The sequence below is a fragment of the Bos mutus genome, chromosome X (assembly GCF_027580195.1).
Source record: "Bos mutus isolate GX-2022 chromosome X, NWIPB_WYAK_1.1, whole genome shotgun sequence".
NCBI lineage: Eukaryota > Metazoa > Chordata > Mammalia > Artiodactyla > Bovidae > Bos > Bos mutus.
The window spans coordinates 120855585-120872971 of record NC_091646.1 but is presented as its reverse complement, the minus strand read 5'-3'; the positions used below and the strand labels follow the sequence as shown (position 1 = coordinate 120872971).

Here is a 17387-nt window from a genome sequence, read left to right as displayed (position 1 = left end):
GTGAAATTTACATTATAGAATGGTGACAGAATTCAAGCAACTAATTTAATAAATACTTACTTGACTATAAGTGACACACTATGAAAAAAATTATGAAAGAAAAACAAATACAGAGATACCCAACCTAGAACAAGTTCAACAAGAATATCCCTGAGGAAATGACATTTTTGCTGAGCTCTAAAGTATGCATTTGAGTTTAGTAAGAGAAGAGGGGACAAAAACCAGAGAAAGATAGTATCCTGGGTGCCAAGTGAAGAATGTATTTCAAGAAAAGAATAATCCTCTGTGTCAAATGTTGCAGATAAGAAAAGTCAAGGGTTCTGAGAATTGTCTTTTGGATTTAGCAACATGGAAGCACTAGTAACCTTGACAATAGTAGTTTTAGGGGAGTTAAGGGGCAAGATCTTAATTGGAGAAGATTCAAAGAAAAGAGGAAATTCTACATGTAAGTGAGATCATACAGCATTTGTGTTTTGTGCCTGGCTAATTTCATGTAGCATATGTCCTTCAGCTTCATCCATGCCATCATAGATGGCAAGATTTCCTTTTTATGGCAGAGTAATATTCCTGTGTGTGTGTGTGTGCTCATGCACCACGTTTTCTGTATTCATTCATCTATTGATGAACACTTGGATTGTTTACATATCTTAGCTATTGTGATCAGTGTTAAAATGAATGTGAACTCTTGGAGATACTGATTTCATTTCCTTTCAAAATATGCCCAGAAGTAGGGTTGCTGGATCCTACAGAAGTTCTATTTGTAATTATTTGAAGAACCGCTGTGATGTTTTCCATTATATACACTTGAATTTTGCTAAGAGAGTAGATTAGATCTTAAGTGTTCTTACCACACAGTCGACACAGTCATACATGCACACACAGATAGTAACTGTATGAGGTGAAGGATATCATAACCTGCTTGCTGTAATCATTTCACAATGTGTTCGTGTGTATACATACAATCACATTTCACACCTCAAAAAGTCATTCTGTACAGCCTTAATGTGTAACATTTTAATTTGTCAATAATACTTCAATAAAGCTAGGGGAAAAAAGAGGAGAGAAATTGGAGACTGAAAATCAAAATGAGACTTCTAGGAGTTTTTCTGTAAAGGGGGCCAGAGAAAGGGGTAATGGGGTGGCTGTTAGCGAAGAGAGGTTTGTTTATTTTTTAAGACTGTAGACATTACAGCATGTTTGTATGCTAATGGGAATCACGGGTAGAAAAGGGAAATTGATGCTACAAGAGAAAGTAAGGTAGAATTGTTCAAGAGATGCCCTTGAGTGAGAAAAAAAGGAGTAGGATCCAGTGAACAGCCCAGTAATCTCCTAATGTCTAGCATCCTTTCATTCAAGCGTTCAAAAGAAATTTAGTGAATACCCACACTGGGTCAGAATCCTTGCCAGGAACTTTCATAACAAAGATATATAAGACCCAGTTCCTGCCAAAAAGTAGGAAAAACCTATAAACAGAAAGATAGAATACAGTATAATTAAGGATCGTGTATACCAAGGAGCTAAGGGAGCCCAGTAGAGCAAGCAGTTAACTCTGCCACAGAGCACCATAGCATGTGTAATTGCATTGAAAATACTTTATTGGCTAAGGAAAAAGTCAGTTTATTTTCAGACAGTTCTGTACACTGCTATTAAAGCATAGTTTCATACTGAAATAGTATTTGATCATTGTAAGGCATTCCATCGTTGTCAATATTCTTTTTTTTTTAATAGATCACCAGTTTATTATAAAGCATATAACATGGGAATAGCTGGATGGGATAGATGCATAGTGAAAGACATGGGGCAAGAGCTTGGAGCTTCTGTGCCCTCCCTAGGGTGCCACTCTCCTGAACTCTCCTTCTGTTCATTGCCTGGGAACTCTTCAAACCCTGTCCTTTTGATTTGTATGGAGGTTTCATCGTGTAGACACAGTTGACTAAATAATTGATCCTTGGTAATTAAACTCATTCCCCAGCCCGCTCCAGTCTCTAGAGGCTGGGACTAGGACTGGAATTTCCAAGCCTCTAATCACATGGTTGATTCTTCGGGTAACCTGCCAGTAATTGGAATATTACCCCATGTCTTTGCTTCCAACAGTAGATCCCTGTCCTACTGTATCTCGCTGGTGCTACTCTTCTCCTGAATTGTCTATTTATTGTTTCTTTGCTTTTTTAGAATATTTCTTATCAATTTATACATGTCCCTTACAATATGCTGTTCAGTTTGGCTTGTTCTTGGACTTTCTAAAACTTCTATCTGCTGACACTCAGTGTTTTTAATTTAATTTAGTATATCTTTATTTTATTTTTAATCATTTTTAAAATCAAGTGTAATTTACAATGTTTTGTTAGGTTTAGGTGTACATCAAAGTGATTCATCTATATATATTATAGATTATTACAAGATATTGAATTATAGTTCCCAGTGCTAAATATTCTTTAAATTGTATTTTGTGTTCTGTTTGTGTTTAGTTGCAGCTAAATATAGTTCATATTTTTTAAAAAGCTACTTGCCATTAATTTCAGAATAAAATTCAAACAAAATCCAAAAGTATCTATCTTTGACCTCTTCTACATTTAGTATTCTACAGTAAGAAATACAGTGCACAATTGGCACCTCTATAGAGATCCTGGTTAAAATACTCCAGATGTGCAACAGATATGAAAAGCCAAGTAACAGAATAATTTAACTATGAGACAGTAGCAGAGAGATATTGCAAGGCTTATGATCGTGTGTCACCTACATCAGCTCACCCAGATTCTCTCTGTAAAATTACAGAGATCTACCCCATGAAAATTTGGAAACTGAAGTGATCATTTATGAAGTCATTTGCACACCTTGTAAGGAAGTCATTAAGTAAATACTTCATTTGTGGGTCATTAATAATTTTATCATGTCTAGTTCATCTCAAATTTCAAAGAGCTTAGTAAAATATACTGAATAAACTGTATTGGCAAAATGCCATTAAGTTGTCACATTTTCCCTTAACAACATAATGAGGAAGAAGTATCTTAATGGATTTTTTAACGAAATATGTGGAATGTCTGTAACAATTTGATTGTGAAATTTATCTAGCCAAGGGGGAGAGTGATGAGAACATATTGTGACCAAGAGGTGTTGAAAGGTGGGAAGATTGGTAGATTAAAGGAGGAATTGTTAGAGTGCTGTGGACGATATGCTAAAAATACAGGTTTTAGTTGAAAAGTGGGATACTGGGAAGAATTACTGCCTTTTCAGGTGACAAGATTAAGCATATGACCACTAGAATGGGTGGAGGAGAGAATCTCAAAAAACTGAGAGCCCAGAATATGAGTGGGTGAATATTGAAGTTACCAAAAGTTATTGCAGAAGTACGATTTGAATGCCTAGATTTGAGCCCTGGTAGTACACACTTACTGTGTGTTCTTGGGTAAATTGCATATGCTGTCCCAGACCCTTCATCTGGCAAAATGAGGGTAATGGTTTATTTCTTGTAATTTTGAGAATTAGGTGTTGTGCTAGGTGTCCTTTTTAAACTTGTGAGTGATTTTTCTTTTGGCTATTTTGTGCTTCATAAATTCTGAATTGATCAGAAATCAATTGATCATCCTCACCAAAAAGCTATCCTTAAAGTCTATGTCATGAGTTCTGCTTGCTAAAATAAAATGCTGTTTAGTAAGAACACAGACCCAGAGGAAAATGGGACAGACCAAAGCAGTGATTACTTGAATCTGGAAACTAGAGTTCATAATAGCAAAAGAGATGCTCAAGGGCAGACCCAGCTTTAGGCCGTAGAAAAGAATCTAGCCGCATTGCTGAAGCATGGTAGTATCTAAAAAGCAGATAGGAATTAGGAAGCAGTGAAGATGGGAAGTTAATACTGTGTTCCAACATTAAATACAAGGGGCTACTGTCTTGAAGATTGCCTATCAAGATAAAGATACTTGGACATTGAGGAATAAGACAGATCCAGTTATAGAAAATGAAGACACTAAAATAATGGTCCTCTTTGTAAAGGACCACATTCTTAAAGTCTAGGGCTCCTGAGAGAGCAAACCTAGGCTGTTCTGTATTACTTATAAAAAGTGCCTTAAGTTTGCATTATCACCTGGCCAATTGCCACAGGCAGTTTCACCTTCTGGCTCAAAACACACATATTTTTCATCTTCACAAATGCCAACCATAATGTTGCATATGAGTGAGTGTGTTTTGCAGACTGTAGCTAAAAGTCAGTTTAAGTTTGAGCATTCATGGGGAAGAAAAACAATGTGATGTGAATTTTGTTCTCTGTGTTTAGGCAAGCTACGACCTATATCTATGCCAGTGGAATATAATTGGGTGGGGGACTATGAAGATCCAAATAAGATGAAGAGAGATAGTAGAAGAGGTAAGTGTTCTAGAATTTCAGTGTAGGCTGGGTTGTTGAAACAAAAAGCAGATTTAAATGTTTTTTTACATAGGATGTTATGGCTTCAGTGAAAAACTATTCATTCTCTTATTGATTTTTATGATATATCCAAACCGACTCAGACCAACCTTTAACTGTCTTGATCGATTATTAAATAAATATCTTCTCCGAATGCCTCCTAAGGGATTTAGGGTAGATAAGTACAGTGTAAAAAATTAATATCTGTTATTTGAAATTTAATACTTGGAAAACAAGGTCAGAAGTGTGAAACTGCATAAAATAATTAAATTCAATGAATAGGAAGTGTTTGTGATCAGTCCCCATTGGTCCGCAATGCCACCCTCACTATTTTTGTATTAATATAACCTTAAAATGAGTTTTGAAGTACATGGGTAAAAGCTAGTAGAAACTGGGCCAGTGTCTCTAAAAGAAAACCATATAAAAATGGAAGAAAAAAAAACCTGCTTTGCTTTTTTCTCTCCTGTTTGCTGTTCAGGGTTATCTTCTTACTTGGGGGTGGGCTACACTTGAAGTATCTACTAAAAGTAAGTTTTTATGTTCACTTATTCCTGCTATTGAGGTGAGCAGTAAAGAAGGCAACGGGAAATTTCACTACTAAATGGGATTGAACCAAGTGTGGATGGATATGGTGGGCCCAGTGGGTCATGCTGCTACTTCCATTTTCTGAAATAAGATCCGTGAAGTTATAGATGAAAAACAAAAAGAAACAAAGCAAAAAAAAAAAAACTCTTCATAGAACATGACTTCACAAAGCTTCCTTTAAAACATGTTTAACCCATTTGCCTGTTATTTCTAGCCTGTGTGCAAAATTTATTTCATTAATGCACAGATCCACAGACCACACAGAAATAAGCAAGCATGAATATCTGCTTCATTAGTCTTAACACTTGTTTTATGGAGCGAGCATTTCTGAAAATGTTGGTAAATATAGGAGCATTGAGATTACTTTACATCTATGTATTCACTCCATTTTCCAAACTTCAGTTTCTAACCTCTTCTGTTTTATAGAGTTAATCAAGAAAAATATTTTAGGAAAGAAACACTTGTATGCCTTTTCTGAGTCACCCTTTTGGGACTTGATATGATAGTAACATCTTGGGGAATAAAGTCTTTATGAAGTAGAGTTCTGGCTATCGATTTAAGCATAAATTTTTTGGACTAAGTTTCCTCACTATTGGTCCATAATGTGGGCTTTTAACTTCTCCAAGGATGCTCCCTAGGATGTTTGTTGTCAGATTTTAGCAGAATCTCCTTGCGAGAACTTGTTAAAAATTTTATGAGCCACACATCTGAAACTTATGATTCAGGTTCTGCAGGTAATTCTGATATGGTTGGTTCAGAGCTAAACTTGGAGAAATACTCTATAGGGTATCAACTTCCTGTTGTCCTGTGATCCCAAATAATTAAGATTCTCCATATTTTTACTACAAAGGTGTTTCATAAAGGAAATCAAGTTACATTTCTGAAATGAAATCTAATAGTACACTTTAAGGATGGTAAGTTTGGAATATTTGCATATCTACATTGGTGTATTTATCTTTTTTTATTTAGAAAACTCTCTACTCCGATACATGAGCAATGAAAAAATTGCTCAAGAAGAATACATGTTTCAGAGAAACAGCAAAAAAGACACAGGGAAGAAGTCTAAAAAGAAGGGTGATAAGAGTAGTAGCCCGACTCACTATTCGTTGCTACCTAGTTTGCAAATGGATGCACTGAGACAAGACATCATGGGCACACCTGTGCCAGAAGCCACACTGTACCATGTAAGTACACTTTTAAAGACTCTGTGATGACAGTTTTATTGGCAGACTGGCAATTGACTCTTTTTGGTAAATTCCAGATTATTTATTTTTATCCTCTTGTCAGATTTTCACAAAAAATCCTAAATTTAGATTTTATACCCTGAAAAAACATTTTTAAAAAATTGATGACTTATTGATTTGTCCCTCAATTCATATATTCAGTGAGTGCATATGTTGTAGCAGCTTATATTTTTAAGGATATAACTTCATAACTTCCTATGCACAGAACTGATGGAGAATAATAATTAATTAGCTGATCAGTTATTATTGTGATAATATACAGTAAATGAATAGCTGTAAAGTTCAACATTAAAAATAGGATTTTTAATATATTTATGATTTCATTTAAAAATGAACATCTGTTGTACAGTAGACTTGGACCATGATTCTTGAAGTAAAGATGTGAAAAGACATAGATAGCACCCCATTATATGGAAAGAAAGACACACCAAGAGTTCTAATACAATTTGTAGTAAGGCAGTGTAAGAGTGTAGGAGAAGAAGGGCCTTTACTTGGGGAGTGAGAAGAGGCTTCAGAATGAGGAGCATATGGGTAAAGAGTGAAAGATGAGCAGCAGTATTTTTGTGGTGAGACATATGAAGGTGTGCTACCAATGTGTGTGAACGGTATGTTCCAGCAATTTTATGTGGCTCGGAGTTACCGGTTCACTAAAAATTGAGGGAAAGCATGTGAGAAAGGGCAGTAGATGGGCCCCTAGAGAGCTAAGTGGGGAATTGTATGATAAAATACTTAGGCTTTTTGCTGCAGTAATGAAGAGCTAGTGAAGAATTTCGTCCTGGGGACTTGCATGATGAGATTGGCCTATAGGATCTCTCTAGTGCTGAGAGCATCCATCAAGAGATGTGAGGCCAAAGGCAGGGCCATTAAGCTCAGACCAGATGGATGATGAGAGATTAGGACAATGGTAGCGTGGAGGCTGATAATCTTACTGACCCAAACATTCAATTCACAAAATCGACCCATTTTATGACATTTTGGTTAGAAGGAAGTTTATTGTGCTTCTTGTTAGAAGACCATGAAAAACATGGCTACAGGTTTTTAAGTAATTTGAGCAACAGTGCTTCATGTTCACAGCATCAAAAAAAATTGATGTTACTGTTGTGGAAGATAGACCATCTAGATGTACAAGATGTGAAAGATTTAACAACTTAAATTTGAGTTGCTTTCCTGAGTATATCTTTTAAATATCTTATTACTTGTTATTCTCTCCTAAAACTGAAGTGTAGGAAAATATTTTCATTTATTTGGGTTGATGTAGGAGTGCAGTTCTCTATGGCAATTGTTCTCTATTGTCTCTTGTCCCCAGTTATATACCCCTGGCATCTTCCTCCACAAGAATAGTGCCCTTATCAAAACCTGCTACTCTGAATAACTGAGTAATCAGGTTATTATTTTTTCCACAAACATTTGAAGTTGTTCTGAAATCAATACTCAGAACTGTGTGACAGGAGACACTTTTGTTCTTACTTGTCAGAAATGCTCTCTTAACACTCAGCTCCTTCTAGAATCTGGCATTCCAGTCAGAAGTAATAGCCTGAACAAAGATCGAAACATAAGAGACAGCTGGCCTATTCGAGAGGGGAGTTGGTAGTGAGAGATGAGGCTAGAGAGGGAAGAAGAGGCCACTTCACCCAGAGCTTGTTAACTATTAAAGGGTTTGGATTTATCCTAAGAGGAATGGTAAGCAATTGAAGGTTCATTCAAACACTCAGCCTGTGCCATCCTGTCATGCACACTGGGACAGGAATATACTGTGTGAGGAAGGAAAAATAGCTGTGAGTCTTATGGATTTTGACTAAATAAATTATGGAAGATAGCAAAAGGTAAAACTGGTATATTGTTAGCACCTTTCTGAAAGGCATTGTTTAGGTGGCACAGTGGTAAAGAATCTACCTGTCAATGCAAGAGATACAAGAGATGCAGATTCGATCCCTGGGTCAGGAAGATCCCGTGGAGGAGGAAATGGCAACCCACTCCAGTCTTCTTGCCTGGGGAATCCCATGGACAGAGGAGCCTGGTAGGCTACGGTCCATAGGGTCGCAAAGAGTTGGACACGACTAAGCGATTGAGCATGAGCACATGAAGAACCTGGTCTAGTAACTTCATTTCTAGAAATTTATTCCAAGAAAAAGGGAAGAGCCTACTTTTGCCTCCTATTTTTATTCTATATCCTGAGTTTGTAACATGATATTTCCCAGATAGATATTTATCCCAGCTAATTTTTGACAGAGAGACAGTACAGGGTAAAGAATATTGTTAATCATGGAGGAAATCCTCCCATGTAACACTGACCCACTAATTTCAGAGTGAAAGGCTGAACAGTTTCTAACTCTGGTCTCTTGTTTTTAAAAAAGCTAAATAATTGTTAATCCCAAAGAGTATGTTAAATGCCTATGACCGGTGTTCAGAAAGAAAGAACATTTATTGATGAGTTGTTTATTAGACTTAAGTTCCTTTGAGGACCTTAGTTGATTAATTTAGGACTTTTGCAGTTATCAAGGGAGTTTCCACATTTACATATTTTTAAACCTCACTGGTGTTGGAGAAGACTCTTGAGAGTCCCTTGGACTGCAAGGAGATCCAACCAGTCCATTCTGAAGGAGATCAGCCCTGGGATTTCTTTGGAAGGAATGATGCTAAAGCTGAAACTCCAGTACTTTGGCCACCTCATGCAAAGAGTTGACTCATTGGAAAAGACTCTGATGCTGGGAGGGATTGGGGGCAGGAGGAGAAGGGGACGACAGAGGATAAGATGGCTGGATGGCATCACTGACTCGATGGACGTGAGTCTGAGTGAACTCCGGGAGTTAGTGATGGACAGGGAGGCCTGGTGTGCTGCGATTCATGGGGTCTCAAAGAGTCGGACACGACTGAGCGACTGATCTGATCTGATCTGACAACTGTATTTGCAAATGACAGCTCGAAATGGTTAATTGATTAACCCAAAGCCATGTTGCAAAAAAGTGCAAGAGTAAGGACTAGGATCCAAACCACTAGGGATCTTTCCACACTCTGCCTTGGTCCTCCGTAGGTATTGCATACACATAGGAATTTGAGCTTTAATAACTAATGAGTGAGTTTTGGAAAGGTTTTACTTAAAGAACTGTGTGTGCTCATATGCTGATATTAGTAGCATTTTTAGTAACGGGATTGATTTCTACCCAGGTTTCTCTTTTGCTCTTTGTTACTATTTTTTATTAAGTTCAAAAAAACATACAGAGCCGCTGCTGTTATAAAACTCAAGCAGTTATTCAGCGTTATCTATTACAAAGACTACAGGGTATTATAGTTAAATTGCCTGGATTTGGGAGGCAAAATAACATATACGTAAATGATTGCTTTTTACATTTCACAGAATTTTTTGGGTTTTTTTTTAGTCTGTATATATGTACTTATTTAAAATAAAAGGACGTTTCCTTATGTTAATTTTTTTAAACACAAGATCAGTATCAATATATAATTCACTTACCTTCATAATGAACCATTATCTTCATTCTTACCAATTATTCCTTTGGATGATACAGCTCTTTTTAATGAAATAGAACTTAAGTGGAAGAGGACTATAAAGATAGAATACGGAGTTTCGTAGGCTGCTGTCTCTGCTATAATACTAGTTCTATGTGGTCTGAGTTGAAATTTAGAGAAAAATTTAGTTGAATTTTGTAGCAGGATCATATCAGCAATAAATACCCTTAAAAAATTTACTAAAGCTGTGTGTGTTGGGGGGCGGGGTGTAGGGTGTTTCTTTTTAAGCTCCTAGATTAAAATCCTCATTACTGTATTCTGGAAATTAGCCTAATAAAAATACACAAAGCCAGGCAAATACAGTTTGACTTCAGTGTGACTCATTCCTCTTAGCAATTATAGCAGAAATGTTTATATAATAGTAAAGACAATTTAGAAGTTTATGGTATTGGAAAATACATAATTTTATTTTTATTAATTCCATGTTTGTTATTCTAGTTTATGTATTTTTCTTAAACTTATCTGAAAGGAAATCATTCTCTTTGCCTTAACTACCCTAATCATCCACCAGTCTTTGCCACCTCTTTCATTTTTGGCATATTCTTTGTCCATGGGGTCTCAAAGAGTCGGACACAACTAAGCAACTAACACTTTCTCTTTCCCTCTACTGAGAATGCTTCTATTCGGTCTTTACCTCTGGCTGGCTCCTATCTAAAGCTGAGATTGCAGAGAGATTTTTATCTGATCCCTACTCCCTAAATTAAATCAGTTTCTCCTATTATAGTCTCTTAGTACCCTATATAACTTCTTGGAAAACTTTATGGTTCATTTGCATGATTATCAGCTTAGTGTCTTTCTTCACTATACATGGTAGGGAGAGCATGTCCAAGTCCATGGCAGGAAAGGATAGTTTCTCCATTTTGTTCAGCACTATATTTTAGTACCTAGTCTAGGTCTAGTACCTTATAAGTGCTCAGTAAAACTGTGATGAGTAAATGAATGAACGAGTGAGTGAATGTGACAGGAACTTTAATGCCTTTCTCAGTATCTCTCAATTGCAAAACAGTCTGCAGTCCTCAGTCTGCAAAAACAGCCACCTCCACGTCCTTGGCTAGTCCCGTCCAGCACAAGCAGGCCTTCAGTTGGGGTGTATTCATAGTGGGAATCACCAGGAACTTATTACCATAGGTTCAGTGTCCCATATGCCTGGGCAGAGATGTAGGACTCTGAATGTCTTCTGTCATGTTTGTCTAGTCCACATGACTAAATTCTACTTTGTTTTATCAATTACCATTTTACTCCAAAGACTGGGACTCTGCCCTTATCGGCACCTCCTCCAAGAAGGATTTGGCTGGTTTACCAGTACAGGCAACAGACCATGTGGAGCCTAACTCTTACCATCCATCCACCTATAAGAGTATTGGAAGCACCTAGAAATTTATACTCACCACATTGGGCTCCCTGTCAAAGCAGGTCCCAGTTTGCACCTTTTATGGGACCGATTTACAGCACTGCCCTGCTCCACAGGTGCCACCAGGGTAACCCCCTCAGCCTAGCCTTGCCTCTTCCACTCCAACTAGTTTTTGCTCTCTTCTTATCCCTGACCTCTCATTATAGAGGTCACAGTATGGCTGTCTGCTAAGCATGTGATGGTATTTTTCAAAAGAGTATAACGTTAGTTTGCCTACTCACTGATCCTCTGCCTGAAAATGTGGGAGTTGTTAGCTGTGGAAACCCTCTTCTGACCTGCTAGCCCATGAAGGAAGGGCAGACAGCAGTATCTGGTGTGTGTGTATGTGTACGTGTGTGTGTGTGAAATCCAGATGTAGTGGTAAAGGCTTTAGATAAGGAATGATTAGATTCAGAGCTTTTTTAAATCCTTAATATGATATACATATGACATCTTAACTCTCACATTAAAGCTGATGAAGTAAATCCATAAACAAAGTGATAGTTTGTTTTAAATCTACACACTGAGATGCCAGAAAAGTAAAATCTGATAATGGATCTAGACAACCTGCAAGTGTACTTTCATAAACTGAATAATGTGATTTTAGGTGACTTAAAACAGACTTTGAGTAGGTGTTAAAAAGTCTGGATGATTCGTTTCCTAACAGTCCAACATTTGTGTGGCTTGTCTTAGCTATTTAGGGTATAACTGCAAACATTCAGTTACTGTTTTACTTATGATAAGTCCTTTTAGCTATTTCCATCAAACTGTGGCAGGATTTTTGGTTGAGCTTCTGGGGGAAGGTGGTGGAAATCTGTTAAAAGACATCTTTTTTTTTTTTTAATTTAGCAATTAAATAAACATTATGAAACAGACACTATTCTAAGTAATTTGTAATATTTAACTCAATACTCATAAAAAAACTTAGAAGGAAGGTGCTAGTATTATCCCCATTTTATAGATTAGGAAGCTGGGGCACATTGGATTAATAAGTAAAATGGTAGAGCTGGGATTTGAACATTGGTAGAATGGGCAGGACTACCACCAACAGTAAATGTGTTCAATTCTATGCTGTTATTTCATGTAAATGGAAGATTTCTTGATTTAATATTTACTCCCATTACCACCTTACCCCACTTGCTCACGTTTAGACTTTTTTCTGCAGACACACACTAATGAGAAAGTAAGGGGAAAATATTTTTCTTTGAAATATTTAAATCTCAAAGGCTTTTATTTGTTTATTTGAAAATTAAATATGTAGAAGTATTTATCCTTGTCCCAACTGTTTCAAATTGCCCCTCTAAAACAACATAATTTAGCAGAGACTCAACAGCAATTCTAGTGTGCCAAACTATCTTTAAGGCACAATAAGTATTGTGGAATATATATAAGTAATAATACTGTCACTGCTGTTACTAATAATAGCTAACATTTACCTATTGCTTACTAAGTTCCTATGCTAAGTACTTATATACTCATTGAACTTATATCTCATTGAATCCTCAAATTGACCTTCTGAGGTTGCTACTCAGAAGTTCTTCCATTCTTCAGTTGTGAAGAACTGAAACACAGAGTTTACCTTGCCCATGGTCATACGGGCAGAAAGTAGCAGACTTGAAATGTAAGTGCAAGCAGTCTGGCTCCAAAACTCACATTTTTAGATGAATAAAGCCATATCTGCTCATAAGGATTTTACCATCTGTTAGAGAAGCCAGAGCTAGTATTATCACAAAGATGAAAAATATGCTGTATTGTCAGCCTATAAACATTTATAATTTGCCTGCAGTTATAAAGGTTGGTTTGTCTAGTATAGGCCTGACTTAGCTGCATTGTTTCAGGATCAATGTAATTAAAATAAGAGAGCAGTTATTTTCAGTGGCTAAATAACCATCTCTGAGCTAACGGTTTATAACAACCACTTTCTCCACACTTTGACTTTACTCACCTAGATGACAGCCGTGGTACAGTGTGATGTGAATCTTCTCCTCACCAGGGTGCGTGCAGATGTGTTAGATATCCATTCTAAATGTGATTCTATTCATATCATATGTATTTCCTGGTTCCCATGGATGACTTCATTATTTCTAGAGTGTTAATGCCAAATTCATGGTAGCGCTGGCAAAGCCCTACATGGGAACAGCCTGGACTGCGACAAGTGTTTCCCACTGGAACACTTCACTAGAGCAGTCATTCTCAAATTTAGTAAATGGCTCTTAGTAACTGAGGCTTGATGTAGAAATGATAGACCTTCCTTTGATTCTTACAGGCAAATACCACATAATTTCAGAGACTTTAATTTTCCCTCGTGATTATATATTGCTTCCTAGTAACTTACTAAATGACTTTAAAAGGTTATACATTGAATAGCCATAAAATGATGCATTAGTAGAGTTCACTGAATATTACAATTCACTATTTTTCCTAAAAGCCTGATATTCATGCAACCAACAATGCAGTTTTGCTCTTCTCATACAAACCCAAGTGTAGGTGGTTCAGGTTCCCACAGCTTTCAGGAGGAATACTATGTTGGTACCTCATCAGATTTTAAGTTACCTATAGTTTTCAGTTGCCTTTTTATTATAAATTATTGTTAGACTATTGATTTTAGTTTGCTTTAGGTCGCTTGCTTTACCTTCTGTGTGTGTGTGTTAGTCACTCAGTTGTGGGTTGCATGGGCAACCCCATAGACTGTAGCCTGCCAGGCTCCTCTGTGCATGGAATTCTCCAGGCAAGAATACTGGAGTGGGTAGCCATTCCCTTCTCCAGGGGATCTTCCTAACCCAGGGATCGAACCCAAGTCTCCTGCAGTGCAGGTGGATTCTTTCTCATCTGAGCCACCAGGGAAGCCCAGGCTTTACCTTCTAGCATGTTGTAATTCATATTACCCATAATTTTTTTTAATGGTACATCACTTCATGGGAAATAGATGGGGAAACAGTGTCAGACTTTATTTTTTGGGGCTCCAAAATCACTGCAGATGGTGACTGCAGCCATGAAATTAAAAGATGCTTACTCCTTAGAAGGAAAGTTATGACCAACCTAGATAGCATATTCAAAAGCAGAGACATTACTTTGCCAACAAAGGTCCATCTAGTCAAGGCTATGGTTTTTCCTGTGGTCATATGTGGATGAGAGAGTTGGACTGTGAAGAAAGCTAAGTGTCGAAAAATTGATGCTTTTGAACTGTGGTGTTGGAGGAGACTCTTGAGAGTCCCTTGGACTGCAAGGAGATCCAACCAGTCCATTCTGAAGGAGATCAGCCCTGGGATTTCTTTGGAAGGAATGATGCTAAAGCTGAAGCTCCAGTACTTTGGCCACCTCATGCGAAGAGTTGACTCATTGGAAAAGACTCTGATGCTGGGAGGGATTGGGGGCAGGAGGAGAAGGGGACGACAGAGGACGAGATGGCTGGATGGCATCACTGACTTGATGGAGGTGAGTCTGAGTGAACTCCGGGAGTTTGTGATGGACAGGGAGGCCTGGCGTGCTGCGATTCATGGGGTCGCAAAGAGTCGGACATGACTGAGCGACTGAACTGAACTGAACTATGAATTATCCACACCCTACAGTACTTTTACAGTCATATTCTATTAGTATAACCTAATTAATTTCCCACTAGAAACTGGGGACAAATGGATCACAGGATCTGCTGGCCTAAAATAGAGTCACAGTCAAAAACTGCTGAAACCCACTGTCTTAAATACAGTTATGTGGTTTTTAAGAAGTTGAAGAAATGAAATCTTGACTTTTCTTGTCTGTAAATATTAAACCATTTTATAGAATGCAAATCCATAAAGAAGTCTAGGAGGAAAATACACTTGTGTTTCCTGACCAATTTGTACTAGTAGTTATTTTTGTGAAGACCATTTGAAAAAAATCATGCTCCTTCTCTACCACAACAGGCCTCGAAAGTGTCTCTTCACTAAGAAGACAGAAAAATCTTAAATGTATGTGCATCAAGCAACAGAGATTCAAAATACTAGAAGCAAAGTCCAACAGAACTGAAAAAGAGAAATTGACAAATCTATAACCATAGTTGAAATCTTCAGCACCCCTCTCAGTAATTTATAGCACCACTAAACAAAAATTCTGCAAAAGTACAGAGTGCTGAATGACTATCCACCCACCAATGGTCTCCCCAAAATAGCAGAATACATATTCTTTTCAAGTATGAGTGGGACAGTCATCAGGATAGACCATACCTTGGGTCATAAGATAAACTTTAATTATAAAAGAACTGTGATCATACAATGTATGTTATCTAACCACAATGGAATCACACTGGAAATTAACAACAATTAACAAGTAAGTCTCCAACCTCTCGGAAATTAAGGAACACCTTTTTGAATAATAAATCCATAGATAAAAGAGGAAATCTCAAGGAAAATTGAATGAAGATGTAAACACAACGTATGTTTAGGGGAAAATTATAGCAATAAATGCTTATATCAGAAAAGGGGAGTGGATTCCCTGGAGATCTAGTGGTTAGGACTAAGCACTTCCACTACTGGGAAGCAGGTTCAATCCCTGGTCATGGAACTAAGATCTCACAAGCTGCACATCAAGGTCGAAACAATGAATGAAAGAAAAGGAGAAAGTTGTCAAATCTAAAAACTAAGCTCCCACCTCAAGAAATTAGAAAAAGAATAACAAGAAATAAGCAGGCATAAGGAAGACAATAGAGAGAAGAAATGAAATTTGAAAACAGAAAAAAAGCCATAATAGAGAAAATCAAATTAAAAGCTTTATTTAAAAATATTTTAAAAGAAAAGCTCTTTTTAGAAAATCAAAAAAGAAATTGATAAAGTGTCTAGCGAGACTGACAAAGGGCAAAAGGAGAGAAGACTCAAGTTATCAGTGTCAAGAATGAAAGAGGAGTTATCACTACAAACCTCATAGACATTTAAAGAATAATAAGGAAATGCTATGAACAACTCTGCACTGAAGTTTAACAGTTTAGATGAAATGAACCAAATCCTCAAAGCCCACTAGCTACATAACTCTCCCAAGATGAAGTAGATGATCTGAACAGTCATAACTATTAAAGGAAATTAATCATTAAAAGACTTCCAAAAAATAACGACAGAAATACTGAACAAAAGGGCTAAACATATTGCACTTTTATATTGCTGAAGTGCAAGAGTAATCCATTTTGCTTTTACTATTATGTTCTGTGGTGCCTTTAAAGTGCTGGAAGCCTTTAAAATATTTGATGTATAGGGCTTGTGACTTAGTGGAATTCCTAGGAAACTGATTAAATTCATAAATTTTATTAATGGTGAAAATATTGTTTAAACATTTGGAAAAAATTTTTATTTTATAAATGTTTTAAGTTTAATCAGTTATGCAAACAAACAAAAAAGATTCACTAATACGCCCTCACGCTTTAGAGAGGTTTCTGCTTACACTGTATAAAACAAATTATTTAAAGTCAGCCCCATCAGTTTCATGTTTGAACCAAACAAGGTCCGGTCCTCATTCTGCTAGTTCTTGGCTAGATAATGGCTGCCAGGAAGCAAAACACAAAATCTGGCTTAATTAGCAAGGCATCATGCAGAACAGGACACAGAAGAATTGGATTAGGAATTTATTAATTTTAAATTTATTAAATTTAAATCTTACTATGAATTCCTTGTTGCCTTTTAAAAATAAAATAAAACATAAATTCTGATGAGAGCCCCTTCACTTGGTTGCTGTGGTCAATAATTACAGACTGTTTGGATACATACCTGTTTTTATCAGAGAGGTTAAAGAACCCCATTCTTTTTTATATTGTAGGCCTATCTCTCCCAGCTTCATAGCCTGAGAAAATTTCCTCAAGTTTTGTTAGCAATAGACATTTTTTGCTCCCATTATCACATTACCCATATTACCTCACCACCATAACTCATTTAATCAAGCATTTCAAGTTTAATGAAACTCCAGGTAAAATCATTTTACCCCTAGAACTATTTAAAGCCTCTTCTGATTAAAGGACCATAACTGATAATGAAATGATTTTCTTCACTCAACTTGTAAAATACATTACTTCCTTGATGATTTCAGCACCCTCCAACTCTACAAAATTGTAGACCTAATCATTTGCTGTATATACCAAAATCTCATCCAAAGATTTCTCTTAATAGACTGCATATCTGAATCTCTTGGCCCAAGTCTTATGTGAGAATGAAGTTTAAGGCCCAGTTATTGACTGCTGTTACGTTCTAGTTTCTTGAGGATAGCTTCTAAGAACAGTGTTAAA

At 36.8% G+C, this 17387-nt stretch overlaps 1 protein-coding gene across 5 annotated transcripts in view; it reads left to right on the top strand.

The window, feature by feature from the left end:
- CNKSR2 (connector enhancer of kinase suppressor of Ras 2) overlaps positions 1-17387 on the top strand; it is a 284773-nt gene that overhangs the window by 188117 nt on the left and 79269 nt on the right. For 3 of the 5 annotated variants that reach the window (XM_005897733.3, XM_070365342.1, XM_005897735.3), the window contains 2 exons: positions 4274-4363; positions 5957-6171. In XM_005897733.3, the coding sequence (XP_005897795.1) occupies positions 4274-4363; positions 5957-6171 (305 nt within the window). The remainder of the gene's footprint in view (positions 1-4273; positions 4364-5956; positions 6172-17387) is intronic. The other 2 variants (XM_005897734.3, XM_070365343.1) reach the window with 1 other exon arrangement.